We start from the raw sequence: 17,465 nt of genomic DNA, 5'->3' as shown, positions 1-17,465 counted from the left end.
AAAATACTGAATATCCTTGGACTCCACCAACTTGTAAGCAAGCTTGAAAATCTGTGGCATTTAGTAATTTGAACAGCTATGAATGATGCAAGCTGTGCAGGTGAAGACTCGTGAAGCTAGTGGGTGAGCTTACTTTACGGTCCAATACCAGCACCTGAAAGCAGTTTCATGATCTATTCCATTAGCATATAAGAATTCTTCTGCAGTAATACGCATTACTTTCAGGGTATGTGCAGTAAAATAAAGCTGTTCTCTAAAATGTGATTTCAGAGATATGCAACTTAATGCCTGTACAATATCACCAACATCAGCAGCTAACATTTTTAAACAATTACTTTGGGGCCAGAAACTGTGCTAAATAATTACACAAAGGATCAGACTTTAGGCTGTACAGATACCTTGGATCGGAGCCTGGGGGCAGTGTGGCACAGTGGCTAAGAATGTGGTCTCTGGAGTCTGCGATACTTGGGCTCATGCATGAATTCTGCCTCTTTCTAGCTATGTGACATTGGGTCAATCATTAAACTTCTTAAAACCTCAGGTTTCTCATCTGTAATTTGAAGTAAAAAATAACGGCCACTTCGTAAGGTTGTCAGAAGCATTAAATAAGGTAATAAAGAGTTACTTTTAAAACCCTAGCCTTATATCTAAATACTTAAGAGTCCAAGGTGGGCCCTTGAACTTTTCTGCAATGCTTTATTGTATACTACAGAAAACCTTACAAAATACGGTAGGGTTTAAGAATTGGGGAATTTATGGAGGAGAGTAGTACTGGAATATATACTTCTTAAATGACAAAATAAAATTTATTGTAAGTTTAACATATGTGAGCTGAACAAAATAGCTCTTACAGAATATTATTATTTACAGGCTTGCTATGGCTCAATTGATTAGAGAAACTTCAGTAACTCAGTTCTAGTTCAAATATTATTAGCTGGATTGGGGAAGGCAGCAAGGAGAAAAAGGGGTATGAGAATATTGGGTTTGTCTTCAAAAAATGCATGGAGGTCCAATTCCATCAATGTAGTTTTTTGTTGTTACTTTATTTTATTTTATTTTATTTTGAGATAGAGTCTCACTCTGTCACCCAGGCTGAAGTGCAGTGGCATGATCATCATCAATGTAGTTTTTGGTGAAATTTTTCCTGATTTTCTTTCTAGTTCATCGTTGGAAACAAGGCCCTGGAACATACAAAAATCTTACATTTATTTAAACCCAGGACACCTGTGTAGGGGTTTTAGGACCACATCTATCAAACAACTGAAGCCAGAGCCAACTGAGAAGCAGCCTGAGATTGTAGGCTATGTTTTATTAAAGTATTAAAGTTTCAACTGATTATGTCAAAACATGGATTCACCCCAGACTCTTCTCTGTCTCACACATCCCAAATCCAGTATTTCAGCTCAGCCTTGAAACTACAGGAAAATTGAGCCACGTCTTCCCACTGACCTTGCCTCTCTTCTAGTCATAGTATTAATCACTTGCTGGACTATTGCAATATTATTTTACATATTCTTCTTTCTTTGCTTTCTATTACTCTATGATATATTTTCCATCAAGCAGCACTGTGAACTTTTAAAAATGGAAGTCAGATTATGTCATGCCTTTGTTCAAAACCTTCCAATGAACTCAATATCTGAGTAAAACACAAAATCTTTATACCCAGCTCTCAATTTCATCTCTGTAATTTTTCTTCTCACTCTCGGCTCCAGTCACACTGGTCTCTTTGTTCTCCACGAAACATGCAAAGCACATTGCTGCCCTGGGGTCTCTGGACTTGTTTTTTTCATAGTCTGGAATGTTCTTCCACTCCCTTCACATCTCTATTTAATAGTCATCTTAGAAGGGAAGCCTTCCCTACCTCATATGCCCTCCTCCTTCATTCTTTACCATCCTACTCTGTTTAATTTTGTGCTACAGCACATAGTTCTGCCTTACATAGTATACACTTACCTCTCCCTTTCTTATCTTTCCCAAGAGAATGCATGTCCCATGAAAGTGGGAACTTCCTCTGATTTGTTCACGGTTATGTTGCCAGCAACTGGACCAGCATCAGCACATGGGCCTCTCAGGAAATATTGCTGAATTCAGCACTGTGCAAGGGGAGGGATTAATTGAGAAGAGCAATTTACTCAAGGGTGAAAGGAAGGCACTCTGGTGCTGAACTGATGGATGATCACATTAGTGATTCTGAATATTAGGGTTTGACTCTGACTTCCAAGCCCTGCATTTCCAGTAGATATAGATTCTCATCCTTCATGGGGCACTGCTATCAGGAGTAACTAAGCCAAGAGGATGAAGCAGAGAATTGAGATTCCCTTGTCTAACTCATCACTGCTATGGCTTCAGTGCTGTACTTTACTTTGTCAGATAGAACTGGCTCCCTCTCTCACATCTACTAACTGAGGATGAGAGCAGAAGCACACTTGTCAGGCAGAGGACAGGAAAGGAATGATAGTGGAGTTAGGGACACAACTTCAGGAGCCCCTTGAGAGAGTTAATTCGACTCCTCAGGGATCCTAGTAGCAAAGAGCAGGTGTTTTCTACTTGATACAAATAGTGCTTCTTCACAGATTTGAAATTCCTTCTTGGTAGTAAATTAGACAATTAAAAAGGGTACAAGGCCTCTTTACTGCTGATCTCCAAGGTGACCCATAGGATCCTACAACTGTGCTATTGAAATATATTACCTCAGGGGCCCAAAAGCTGGCAACATCACTGGCTACATCCATTACTTTATTCCTTTTTAAGCACCATGTCTTTCTTGAATACCTGCTATTCTTGAATACCTGCTATATGCTAGGTGCTTGGCTAGGAGCTGGGTTGTAGTTAGGATTAAATTAGACATGGTCTCTTTCCTAAAGGAATTGGTAAACTAGCAGAAAAACTAGCATACAGTTGTAGAGCTGAATGGGTACAATCCTAAAGTAAATGGGATGTCATGAAAGTGAAAGACACAGGGAACTGATTCCACCTGGGGCCATGATGTTCAGGCTGAAAGCTGAACAATGCCTAGAAACTAGAGGAAAGGATAGAGTGGGGAATGCATCCGGAAACGAACAACACAAGCTTAGGTCTAGGATGGGAGGGAGCCTGGCACATTTAACAAGCAAAAGATGGCAGGTGTGGCTGATTCCCTGTTGGGGGAGGGGGAAGGAGGGAACAGGAAGGTGAGCCCGAAGACTGAAGAGAAGGTCAAATCCTGAAAGCCACGTAAGCTTCTTTACAATGTTGGTCTTTAACCTGATAAAAAGAGGAAGTCTCCGAATGGCCTTAGGCAGGGAAATTATATGATTTTATTTGCATTTTTAAAAATTCACTCTGACTGCTCTGTGCAGAAGGGGTTGTAGAGGGCCAGGCAGATGAAAGAGGCCTGTGGGGAGGCCACTGCAGTTGCCTGCACAATAGAATGTGTGCCTTGCACTCAGGTGTGCATGGTAGAGATGGGGGAGAAGGGAAACCAGGCAGTTTGAGCAGGCAAGAAATAGAAGGAATAAAACAAGTTCAGAGGCCCAAATATTGATCTTGCATCTCATTTTCAAGATTAGCTTTTATTTTCATTGTGGTGATGCATATTTTGTGTCCAATTTACATCCACTCCACCCCAGCCCTGATCAAAATGCTTTGCGGCTGAGTTGCCATAATTTGTATTCCGTGTCTCCGGAAGGCTTAGACGTGAGGTATAACAGGTGTTTCTGGATCAGCTCGGAGTCGACCCCCCCTTGAAGTCCTTAGCTAATCTTTAGAAGGGCATGATTCTGAAGGTAAGAGAAAATTACTAATAATTATTTTATCTAGTTCTACAGATGATACTTCCTATAGTGACTTTACATCACAGTTGACCTGTCAAATTCTAATCAACACACCCTGGTGGAAGTCTCCCCAAATTTTATTAAATGTTATAAACATTGTGGAGAAAAACAAAAACAAGAACAAAAAATTCTCAAAATTTCACTTGTTAAAGCAATTATGAAAACCCATATTATTTTTTCCTATGAGCATTTCTATACACTAAAACTGTCCTTGTTGAGGATTTTTCTAAGGTTCATAACTTCTGTAGGTTGTGAAAGGGTCAAATCACTTCATAGACTCCATTTTTATGAACATCAAACTGGGAAAAAATGGCACACAAATATAAGGAAAAAAAACATAGATAGCAAACTGAATATACTATCATTAAACTCAAGAAAAATGCTGAAGGACTAAAACCATCATCAGTGATTCATAGATTGATTATTTCACGTATTTATGAATGATTCTTATGTGATTAATGAAAATGTAGAGATTCATCAGAGGTTTTCAAGTAGAGATCAAAGTTGCCCTGGGAAGGATTGGAGGTTGTGCTTAATAAGGAGAAAGGGCATTAAGTGAGGGAATTGTAGGAAATAGACCTCCAAGCTTGTTATTTCAGTTCAGTCAGAACTGTTTTTATTGATTTATTCATTTATTTGAGGTATGTAAGTCTCAAAATTTCCACTGGATAAAAAGATATCTGACTAAAAATACTAACAACAAAAACAACAACAACAAAACACCATAAACTTATCTAAATGAGCCCTCTCAGGAATTTGCACTTCTTCACATGATGGAGTAGCCTACAAGTGACCCACTCGCCTGCTGAGAACCACTAGAAATACACAATAAAAGCAATTTACTTGAAAGCACAGGAGAGCTGCCAAAGATGTCAAAACTTAAACTACATCAAAAAGAGCGGCTCATTGAGGGGAGCCTAACCTTCCGCCTGTCACTCCAGTCACCCTCGCTGGGATTTGCTAATTCTTAGTGTTGAAAGAGAATCTGAGAAGTCAGAAAGAAGGTCGCTGCTGAGAGGAAGAGAATTCCTTGGAGTTTTCAGCAATCTCATAGGGCTGAGGAGGCAAAAAACGGAGCTGAGCACAGCCCCGCTGAGGCAGCCAACTCGGACTTAAGATCCCATAGAGAAGAGAGGTTCAAAGAAGCGAGCTTGGCGCTTCATCCCCAGTTTTTCCGCAAGGCGTTTGACAGTCAATTAAGTTACAAATAGCAACAGGCAAGAAGCAAATTGAGACTGTCCAAAAAGCAAGGCAAAGCAAACTCAGTCTCGTGGTGTTAAAAAAACAAAAATTGGGGTTTGTGATTCACAAATGAGGTGACACGTCTGATCCTCAATTGGCCACCCTGGAAGATTATCCTTCAGGACTGTGGTGAAAGAAAGGTAAGCTAAACTTTAGAAGTGCTACAACCTAGGTTCAAGTCACTTTAATCTTGGATTGCAATGAGATGGTTGGCCTCTCTGCTGCCCAACAGAAAATAGGGTGAATCCTCTCTGGAAGGAGAACACATTATCCAGACCCTCTATATTTGTCCACACAAATGTTTGCCATTCAATCCAATATCACCCAGCATATTAAAAAACACAATCACAAGAAAAATTAATGAAAACAGACAGGCAATAAAGTCTGTCTCCATTTTCAAAGCCTCATAGAGTCCCATAATAGTTCACTTAAACATGTCTAAATTCAATGAAACATGGCACATTCCAGTCATCAGTCAGACATTAAGTATGAACTGTAATGAACAGTCCTAGTCTATTTTGATTGTTTGCTGGGCCAGGCGTGGTTGTTCATGCCTGTAATCCCAGCCCTCTGGGAGGCCAAAGAGGGCGGATCACGAGGTCAGGAGTTTGAGACCAGCCTAGCCAACATAGTGAAACCCCGTCTCTGCTAAAAATACAAAAAGTTAGCTGGGCATGGTGGCAAGCACCTGTAATCCCAGCTACTTGGGAGGCTGAGGCAGGAGAATTGTTTGAACCCGGGAAGCAGAGCAGAGATCGCGCCACTGCACTCCAGTCCAGACGACAGTGGGAGACTCCATCTCAAAATAGAAAAAAAAAAAGAACATTTGCGGACAGTTTTTAAGTCAGTCCTACCCTTCCCCCATTTCCCTTTTGTCCCCGAAATGGGCAAACTGATGAGGGGCACCTTTTTATTGCTATTGGGAAATTCAAATCACTAAAATCCTGGCTGTCACATAGAAATCCTGACCCTAGCCACATGTCCTAACATGATAAAAACTAAACCCACTTATTCTTCTCTTTGTTTGAACCATTATAAACTGGCATGGGTGCCTGCTCTGCTGTCCCTGAAGTCCCACTGCATGAACAATAAACCTGTCTGGACCCTCTTGGTGGGTGTGTTGCATCCTCAGTATTAACATGCCAGTGGATTTTGAATGTGTTGGGGGCTGCCATCTGTGGAGCTGCCCCAAAACAAAAACAAAATTGACCCAAACATTGCAGTTCTTTGACTTAGCCTTTTGAAATAACTATGATTAATCTTTTTTGTTAAAAGGAGATGACTCGATAATAAATTTTACTAGAGAACTGGAATCCCTTTAAAAAAGAATCAACTAGAAATTTAAAAAAAATTGAACTCAATATATAAGTTTTAAGTATATTGGACACACATGAATAAGTGAACTTAAAATTAGGGCAGTAGAAAATAACCAGACTTAAGCACAGATTAGAGGGAAATTTATATCCTTAAATGCGTACAGCACTAAAATAAGAAAGGTAAGAAATTAATGACATGATTATCCATTCTAATAAGTTAGAAAAGAAGAAGTAAGTTTTACTGGAAGAAAAAAAAAAGAACTATGAAGAAGAGAGCAGAAGTAAATAAAATAGAATACAAACAAATCTACAAAGCTGAAAGCTTATTTTTAAAATTGGTAAACTACTTGCAAAAATAATCAAGGAAAAAAGAGAAAATATTAATTAGTTAAATGAGGAGTGGGGAAAAAAGAAACAGTACTGCAGATCCTTATACATCTAACAAAAAATACATATGTATTATAGACAATTTTATGCCAGTGAATTAGAAAATTAAATGAAATGACAAATTCCTAGAAGGCAAATTAACAAAGCTGATCTTAAAAGAAATTAAACAATGTAAACAGTCATATGATTTTAAACCTTTCTTCAAATCCTCACACTCACATTGTTTTATCAGTGAATTCTACCAAACATTTAAAAAACAAATGAGGCTCATCTTAACACATTCACTTCCAAAAAATTAGAAAGAAGGAAAAATTTACAATTCATTTTTTAAGGGAAAGCATAACTTTGATACCAATACCCCTGAAAGAGAATAAAGGAGATGAGAAAATCATCTCAACATCTGCAGAAAAAGCATTTGATACAAGTCTATACTTACTCATAATTTTTTTAAAGTCTTTTGGCAAATGGGTAATAGAACTAGCTTGACCTAATTAAGATATCTGAAAGAAACGTAGAGCGAGCAATATAATTAATGGTAAAGAACTGAAATTTCCCCACTGAGATCCAGAAATCAGAAAATATTTATCACCACAATATTGTACTGTAGGTCCTAGCTAGTACTATAATGCAAGGAAAAAAAAAACAAAGTGTAAGTATTGGAAAAGAAGAAATACACTTACATGATTTGGCTATGTTCCTATCCAAATCTCACCTTGAATTGTAATAATCTCCACGTGTCAAGGTGCCAGGTGGAGATAACTGAATCATGGGGGTGGTTTTCCCCATACTGTTCTCCTGGTAGTGAATACATCTCATGAGATCTGATGGTTTTATAAGGGGGAGTTCCCCTGTACAAGTTCTCTTGCCTGCCACCATGTAAGACGTGTCTTTCCTCCTCCTTTGCCTTCCGCCATGATTATGAGGCCTCCCCACATATGTGGAACTATGAGTCAATTAAACCTCTTTCATTTGTAAATTACCCAGTCTTGCATATGATATGTCTTTATTAGCAGCATGAGAACAGACTAATACAACAGTCATAATTTGCAGGCACATGACTATGTACATAGAAAATCCAAAAGGAAATTGTCAAAATTTTAGAATTATTAACTGAATTTATCAAGTTCAATGGATATAAAATCAATATACAAACCAACTTTTTCATATTACAGACACAGAAACTAAGAAAGGTGCCTATATCCACACACTTTTCAAAACTAGAAAAAGGCTAACACTCGGCTCAGTGCTTCAAGTTTGTTTTTTTTTTATTGCATATATGCAAACTTGTGGATTTCAGTTACTCCCTAATCAATCAGAGGCCAGTCCACACACTAGCCCCTGCATCTCCTAGGCATCAAGACATTAAAATGCTGCTGGCCACAGTGACCATCCATGGGAAATGAAGGGAATACCTGATGGAGGCAAAGTGCAATTTTCTGAAATGTGGAGCTGCAAGTAATCTAAGCTTTCAGCTTCTGTCACAAGTTGAGGATCAAGAATCACAGGTAGTGAACGGATTTACTTACAATGGAACCTAAAGACAGGATAAGGGGAAATGGTGGAGATGTCCAGGGCCTGTCACAGGAGAAAGGAGAGTGAGTGGAAAAAAGCCGAGTCTTTGGCCCCAGTCTCATATTTACACAAGATGTTAAGTCTGAACTTCAAATATGTCCTGCAAATGAAGTAAAGACACTAAGAAGACTGAAAGTAGATGTTTATCACACAACTTGAAATCCATGTCCCATTCTTCATCCACAGTGTCTACAACACACCATCAATTAATATTTTCGGTAAACTCTGCAGTTATCTTGTAAATGCTGTAATTATATAGATGGGATGGTATATTTATATGCTAACATTATTTTATTACATGTGAATATTAAAGGTTTGTAGGACCCATCAGCATTTTTTTTTCCTCCTCCTCTTTCTTCCCCTCCTTCTCTACCCATATCCTCCTCCTTCTCTGCCTTCCCCTTCTCAAAACATGAAAATGGTCAGAGCTTCCAAGGTCAACCTTGGAAAGACTCTGAATCCCTACATAGCTAAGTGAACTCTCCGAGCACGTAGGTGGAATGTGAATGGTGCTATAAGGCTTGTCTGGTATGAGAGAACAGAGCCAGAAAAACTGCTTTGATATTGTGAGTATTACCCTAGTTTTAGCTCTAGGCTGGTATTGTCTCAAGGCATTGGGGTTACGGCAGAAAGTCCAAAGCTTCCATTATTGTGGCCAAGGTTTTTGCACATAGAACCTGCTGACAGCTGTCATGGGTGATGGCTCAGCCTGTATCCTAGAGAAGCAGAGGCTTGACGTAGGACTTCCTGTTGGCTGGGTGTCTTCAGCCCGAGGCACCTGCAGTGCTGGATTAACCAAGGAGCAAACTAAGCAGGTGCTTAGGATGCAACTAAATCAAATACCACCCCCATCACCCACTCCAAGAAAAGCAGAGATGATTTTACATTTAATGAACTTACTGAGAATTTTAATTTTTCCATCCAAAGGAAAAAAAAAATGTATTTTCCTTTCAGCTTGCATTTAAGTCTTCTGTCATTTTAAGTGATTTTATTTTATTACGAATTAAAGTGGGAATGCATCACAGTGGTGGTGGTGGTGGTAAGATTAAGTGCTCAGAGCCTGTAGAAGTTTTAACCTGGCCCTAATAACCATTCCCTAAATTTTCCAGGATCCATCCTCATCCGTCCTGGGCTCTTGTTCTCTAGCACACATATTTCTTGTGTAACATCTCTATTTTCTATTATATTTAGCCCCACATCACTAATCCTACCTTTGCCAGGCTCTTGGTTTTCAGCTCCTAAATTTAGGCAACCTAGTTATCATTTACTTTGTACAATATTTTTTTTCAATATTACCCAGTAAAATTTTGAATTTATAAAGCAACTCCCACAGATTCCTGTAACACATAAAATATACTTACAATGCTTAACTTACCCTAGTACTGCCCCAAGATCTTCCACCAAAAGTTCAAACGTCTCTTTGGGGGGAGGTGTGATTTTTTTTTTTTTTTTTTTGCAAGTTCCCAGTGTGGACAGCGTCTAGGCACCACTGGGTGGATTGGACAGTGGTTTGAGGAGGGAGAAAAGGGAGAAGTGTCCTAGGCCTCTATTTAGAAATTTTAATTTACTCCCTCAAATCAAAGCTGGCATGCAGCACTTCAGAGTGTCCCTTCTACTTCTTTTGTTTCAGCTCCTGCTTGTTGTTCAGGAAAATTAGCAAACATGTTTCAGAGCATGCTTAGAGTTGTGAGATAGACAAAAGAAAGATGACTGATAGCTTGATTCCTTGGAAAGGGGGTACAGTAATCAGAAAGTAAAGGAAAGAATGATTCCAGGACTTTATTTCTCCAAAAACACAACAGAATAGCTCTCTAGTGAAATTCTAAGAGCCAATGCAGAGATTGAACCCATCGGTACATTCTAGTCTTCAGGCCCCTCCACACTTACCTCTACCAGTTTGTTGGCATGCTCGCGGAAAACCTGGGCATATTCTTTCACTTCCTTTTCATTTCCACTCTTTGCTGCCTCAATGAGAACTAGCAAAGGAACATTGGTTTCCAAGAAAGAATCAGATATGTGATCCATCACTGCTTTCCGAAGCTACAGTTGAAACAGAAACAAAAAATGACATACAATTAAGAAACAGTGGAATTGTCCATTTTTTTTCTAAACTGCTTTTGAACTCTCATTACCTAGGGAGATAATATTCCTATTTTCTTTTTAAAATTTCCCCAGAGCTTATACTCTTAAAGGAAAACCAATGACTGATGGAAGCGTGTGAATTAAACATATTATATGTCAACTTGAAAGTTACATAAATGGCCTTTGCTCAATACACTATGGGCCCTCTCCCATCAAAGGTCTTCTCTCATCCTTCATTGACCCAAACCTTCAGGATGTTCTGAATCATGACACAGTTGAAGAATTCAGGCTCTTTGAAAAGGAAAAATCTAGGCATCAACCAACAAGTTGAGAGAACTTTGGATAAAGATCTAAACTTTGAAGCAAACCCTGCAACTTTGCCACTGTGCAGTCTCCTGCCCATTCTAGATCCATTGTTTGTGTTAGATAGAAGCAGAAACATGAAACATCTAACAATCTCAAAACTGTTTGTGCCCAGGTGCTATGATGACATAGTTGCTATGTTCCAGAAATACTTATAATTATTCTTCAAGATAAATGAGAATAAACAAGCCCAAATCTTCTAACAATGCATAATTATACATCATTCCCACATTGTTAAAATAGAAAGCAGGGCAGCTGCATGAAAATAAAATGAAACTGTCCCTGAAAAATCACCTTGGTGCTGTTTTGTTCATAATTATCTGAATGTATATAGGATGTATATAAAAATAAACAGAAGAGAAGATGATAAACACTCTGAATGTTTTCCAAACAAATATACCTATTCAGGAGCATTCAAGTGAATCTCTTGATAGGATGACACACACACATTCATTATTGGTCAGAACAAGGAAAATTAGGAGCAAATCTCAATTCCTTTTTGTACTAATTACCATAAGGTATGCATGAAAGTATGTATAACTTAGTTTGGTTTAACTCTGAATTGTGTTTGACATTTTACCATATATAATGTAATAAAGTCTATGTAAAGTTAACATCTCCCACATACTCATTTGACAAAGTGTATTAAATTACTGCCTGGGATAATGTTGGTTATTGGTGAGCTCATATATAATGTGTCATTTACTCAGCTAAAATCTTTGCATATTATAGCATTTCATTCCTATTACAAACTATGAGATAGGAATGATTCTTATACTAGTTCTTCAAATGAAAAGTTAAATAACTTGTCTGCAGTCATACTTAACAAATGGTAGTGCCTAGGGAAAAGAGGTCTGAAGGAGATCCTACAGTGAACACTTGAAACTGACCTGCGGTGACTCTCTTCCAGAACAGGCCCACAATGGAGGAAAAAATATTTAGAGTAGAATCAAAATTGAACTTGACAGGGACAACAGAGACGAAAGAGAAGGTTGAGATAAAGTAGGGGGGATAAGAAGAGTCAGGTTATCTCAACAATCAGACAAACATTTTTTAATACCACACAAAAATAACAGAAGTGAGAACTCCGGGAACTTGAAAAGCTATCTGCATCAAACCTCTTTCTAAGCCTTCAGGAAGATAATGTTCACAAAAATGAGCAACTTAAAATTATCAAGGTCAAATCTCATCCAAAGTTATTATAAGAAAATTAGGTTAAGAAATATATTATCCCTAAGCATACTGAAAGCATGCCAAAAGGATATGCTTATAAAACAGATTAAAACTGTAACCTACCATTTCAAATAAATTAAAAACATCACAAAAATAATATAAAATACGGAAGAACATGACAAATTCGAATAAGAAAAACTAAAGAATTAGGTCATGAAACTCAAGAAAGAATTATAAATAAAAGAAAATCATTTGAAAAAGACAAGAATGAATAAACAGCACAACAAATGCCATAAGACAAATAAAGTAAGGAAAAGTTTTAAATCCAAAAAAATATTTTTTAAAGAGCTAAAACACCATTTGAGAAAATGTGACAAATATTGAAAATAGGCAAAGAAAAGCCAATACAGGGCTACCAGAAGGTCCATGAAAAAAGAAAATCAAAACAAGAAAACAGAATGAATACCAAAAATTGTAATCAATGAAAACTTTCCAGAATATATGTATATATTGAAACTGTATGCTAATACTGTATATTTTTAAATTACTAAGGTGGGTGTTTAATGTTCTCACCACAAAAATAAGTATGTAAGGTGATGAATATGTTAGCTTAATTTAATTATCCATAATATATACATATATCAAAATATCACACTGTACTCCACAAACATATATGTTAATGAAAAATAAAAAATTTGAAATTAACTTTGGGAGGCCGAGATGGGTGGATCACGAGGTCAGGAGATCGAGACCATCCTGGCTAACACAGTGAAACCCCGTCTCTACTAAAAAAAATACAAAACCTCGCCGGGCGAGGTGGCGGGCGCCTGTAGTCCCAGCTACTTGGGTGGCTGAGGCAGGAGAATGGCGTAAACCCGGGAGGCGGAGCTTGCAGTGAGCTGAGATCCGGCCACTGCACTCCAGCCTGGGCGACAGAGTGAGACTGCGTCTCAACAAAAAAAAAAAAAAATTGAAATTAAACAAATAACCTACAATCTGAAAGAATGTATTGTGTACCTGAGAAGACTGACCCGTAATCATCAACCAAGATAGCTTCCAGTAAAATGACTGAATTCCAAAGAAAAAATGAGGGGAAAAAATCTGCAATTCAGCAAATATAGCATATGATTTATACAGGAAAAAATAGATTATCATCAGACTTTTTAATAGTAAAGATTTATGCCAAAGGAAAATATTGTCTTTAAGATACTCAAGGAAAGATAATGTAAACTAAGAATTTTATAACCAGCAAAACTGACTTTCAAGGATATAAGGCATAGAAAATCTGATAAAAACGCAAGAACTCAGAATATTGTTCTCATGACCCTTTCCTATCTAGTTATTTTAAGAATTAAATTTTAAGAGTTAAAATAACTAGAAAAATATTAACATAAAAAGTGACAGAATATAGTATGAATGTTTGTATACTCTGACAATAAAGACATATTACAACATTGTGAAAAGGGGACGAGAAAGGGAATAGAAAATACCAAAATATTTTAAGCATTTTATGTGATTTTAATTATAGGGGAAGTATGAATATTGTTATTCCAACATTATTGTGTTTAAAGGTAAAATAAAGCAAATGATTAACTATGAAATTTTAATTCATCATTTCCTATGCCCTTACTAACCAGAAGTGTTGGTAGGGTAGAAAGTAATTAAAGAAAAATTCTCTAATGCTAGATCTGAATTAGAAATGTCAGTAGAAACACACAGGAATTGATTCAGATTTATTGAGGCATAACTGACAAATAAATTTGTATACATTTAAAGTGTATAATATGATGATTTGATAAACATACATTTTTTATAAACATATTTATTGTGAAATAATTACCACAATTGAGTTAATTAACATATACATTCCCTCATACAGCTACCTTTTTTTTCTTTATTGGTGAGAACACTTAAAATCTACTCTCTTAGCAAATTTCAAGCATACAGCACAGTATTTTTGATAATCATCATGGTGTATATTAGATTCTCATAGCTTAGTCACTGTATAACTTACAGTTTGTACCCTTTGACTAACATTTCAACCATTTCACCACCCCCACCTCCAGCCTCTAGCAACCACTGGCTTATTTTTTGTTTCTGTGAGTTCCACCTCTTGTTTGTTTGTTTTTAGGTTCCATATATAAGTGATGCCATATAGTATTTGTCTTTCTCTATCTGGCTTATTTCACTAAGCACAATTCCCTCCAAGTCCATCCATGTTGTCACATATAAAAGATTTCTATTTTTATATGGTTAATAATATTCCATTGTGTATATATCTATTTATCTGTCTATCACATTTTTTATCCATTTATCTATCAGTGGACACTTGTTTGATTCCATGTCTTGGCTATTGTAAATAATGCTGCAAGAAACATGGGGGTGCAGATATCTCTTTTAGATATTGATTTATTTCCATCAGATTCTACCCAGAAGTGATTGTTAGAAAATATGATAGTTCTAGTTTTAATTTTTTGAGGCACCTCCATACTGTTTTCTATGATTGTACTAATTTACATTCCCACAAACAACGTTCAAAGCTTTCCTTTCTCCATATCCTTGCCAACGTTTGAAAACATGAGATTTTAAATTGAAAACATACGCACACTTGCAAACACTTTCTCAGTTCTGTCTAATGAAAAAGCCTGAAAATAATGGCTAGTCTAGTAGTGATCAACAACTTGAAACACAACTTTACACTACAAAAACAGAAAACAAAAACAAAAACAGAAAAGCAGCGCTTCATGGAGAAAAGGCTGATTCCAGGCACTCTGAGGCCAGGATTGTACAAATAAGCTTGAAATATCTTGTCACGCCAGGTAGCAAAGAACTATCAAAGACTCCCAGGGGCATGCCAGAATAACAGGAGGCTCCCACTGGCCAAAGATAGAGATGCTTTGAGTTGAAGATAAAAGACATTCCCTGCCTCCCAATAAACTTAGGTCCTTGCATACATGAAGGAGAACTGCCTAGTGTTCTGTTACGGCCCCAGTATTGTACATTATTAAGAAATGTAATTCTGTTGTCCGGAGCCTTTGTACATTTTGAAGTTTATTAGCTACAGTAGTTGGCCTGCCCTAATTTAACCTGAAAATAGAATTTTTATTTTCCTACAAATTCTGCCTTCCCTTACTTAGATCCTTTCTACTTGAAGTGTGGGCCACTGACCAGTACCACTGCCATTTCCTGGGAGCTTATTAGAAATGCAAAACCAAGACCCATCCAGACCTGCTTTTAACCAGAATCTGCATTTTACTAAGATGCCCAGATGATCCTTCCACAGTATAAAGTTTGAGGAATGCTTCCCTAGAAGACCTATTATCAAGTTCTTAGTCTCAAGCATCAGAAACTAATTCTAGCTGATTTAAGCAGAAAGATTGACCCATCAGTTCACATAATGGGCAGAATTCAGAAATGTTAAGACACCCTGTGTCTTTGTGACAATAGGTTTTGATTCAAAATGTTAGGCAGACCTGATTTTCATCTGGGTGAAACAGAGACCAGAACTCTAGGATGTACATCCTCACCTAGTTGAAAGAGTACAGGAGGTAGCGGCTGGGAGGAAAGTATTCTTTGAAAACAAGTATTTTGGCCATTTAAGAATACAGAGATTCATAACATGAGAAATTCCCTGAACACAGAAAAGGAACTCAGATACTGACCCGAAAACAAAAAAGTGGCCAGCAAAGAAAAGATCTGGCAGAAAACTAATTCAGAGATTCAAGCATGAGTGGAAGTTGAAAATAAATAGAGATACATTTATAAGAAATAATTAAAAGGTGAAAAGTTGTTTATAAGGAACAAGATCAAAAGCTATGAACTTGGACAGGAATGGCAAGTATGCTACAACTCTTCCTTTCTATGCCCACACCAGACATGATTAATCAATTACTGCATTCTTTTATGCTGAGCTTAAATACTACTTTATAATCCTTTTCAACACAGTGCTCCAAGTAGCTACTACTAATCAATCCCGTTTCTCCTTCAGGATGAAAGCTTTCTTTCTTTGCTAAACCTCCCCTGCAATTGAAGTGTTTTGCATGCCAATCTTTAGGCAGAATTGGCTATGTGTCTGAGCAACCCAATGCCATCTTGACTTTCAGAAATAAAAGTTAACACCCAAGTTGAGGCTGGGCAGATGATGTTTAATAAATGCCTGACAATTTAACATCTATCCTGTCATTTAGATAAATGTTTACAAAAATCTTGTTAAGAATAATAGTGTTAACTTCTTGATTACTATGATATCAGAAATACCAGCTAAGGTCAAAACTGGGGTTACAGGGTGATTTCAAATAGGCTCAAAAAATCTGAAGCCTTAAATCTTTCCATGAATATGGCTGTTCCAGGCTCCTCATGAATACTGACATGTTTTGCCATATTTCCTTAAGCTGTGTGGTATAATTGTTATTAAAAATGAAAAATCAAAGCAACAAAGTGACTGAGCCAGGAGCCATCGAGCCTAGGGGGCTTGACAAGTATTGAGCTTCATTAAGTCAGGCAAAGTTTAGCTAGTCTGAAGGTCAATTAGTGTAATCAGTCAGTGCTATAATCTATCCAAAGCCACTTTAATAAGCCAAGGTGCCATCAATGCACACTCCATTGGTAACGAAAGCACTCTTCATTGTCCAGGTTGGGGTGGGAGCAGGTAGGGGGAGCAGAGGCATATCTATAAGGCCTGGGGAAGACATTTAAAGAATAATCATGGTTCTTGCTTTATTTAGTTTTCTTTATAAGAGAAACTGAAATTCTTTGGTCATTATCTTGATGAAACTGACTGTCTTCCATGAAGCAAAATCATTTTAATTTGGATACTAGCATCTCTTCTTAGTGGAACCAATTACCTCTATCACGCCCTGTGCTTTTCCCTACCCATCTCATTCACTGTCCACCAAATTCATTCAGGTCTGCTGGATCATTTAAAAGTACAACTGTCATCATTAGCAACACATATATTGGAGCCAGATCAACAGCCAAATCAACATATGTGCCCTTAGATTTTTTTCTCTATGAGTGCTGATGGTCAGTATAAAAGTTAGAAACATGTCTCACTGATGGAGTAGATAATTGTAACAGATTTGTTGCATGAATAACCTTATTCTTTTCTCTCCTTCTATCCATACCATTGCCATGTAACTCTGTAGTACCTGCCCTCTGTGACTCTGGGCTTGGTCATGTGTCATGTTTAGGGTCAATGGATGTTGGCCACCATGATGCATGTGGACATTTGAAAGGCTCATTCAACATTGGCTAGCTTGGTCTTGTTCTCTGCCATCCCCAGGAGAAGAACATGCCCAGGCTAGACTGCCTGTCCTGGAAAAAGAGTGACAAACCTATTGACCAGGACTGAGTCACCTCAGTCATCACTGTCAAGGCCTTCCCAGATCCATTAAGAGCAATAGAATCCAGGCACAGGAGAAGGCCGGGCCAAGATGACCACCTCAGAGCAGTGAGCTACAAATGCTATTGCTGTATGCCCCTGAAGTACTGTTATACTACACTGTTGTGACAATAGATA

At 37.6% G+C, this 17,465-nt stretch overlaps 1 protein-coding gene across 6 annotated transcripts in view; it reads right to left on the bottom strand.

Annotated features, from left to right (window-relative positions):
• The window catches only part of CTNNA2 (catenin (cadherin-associated protein), alpha 2), a 1,182,142-nt gene that overhangs the window by 223,523 nt on the left and 941,154 nt on the right, over positions 1 to 17,465 (bottom strand). For all 6 annotated transcript variants that reach the window (XM_011963728.1, XM_011963709.1, XM_011963731.1 and 3 more), the window contains one exon: positions 10,217 to 10,369. In XM_011963728.1, the coding sequence (XP_011819118.1) occupies positions 10,217 to 10,369 (153 nt within the window). The remainder of the gene's footprint in view (positions 1 to 10,216; positions 10,370 to 17,465) is intronic.

This window comes from Colobus angolensis, unplaced genomic scaffold (assembly GCF_000951035.1).
Source record: "Colobus angolensis palliatus isolate OR3802 unplaced genomic scaffold, Cang.pa_1.0 Scaffold118, whole genome shotgun sequence".
NCBI classification, from domain to species: Eukaryota; Metazoa; Chordata; class Mammalia; order Primates; family Cercopithecidae; genus Colobus; species Colobus angolensis.
The sequence above is the reverse complement of the archived record's forward strand: the minus strand, read 5'-3'. Positions and strand labels throughout refer to the sequence as shown.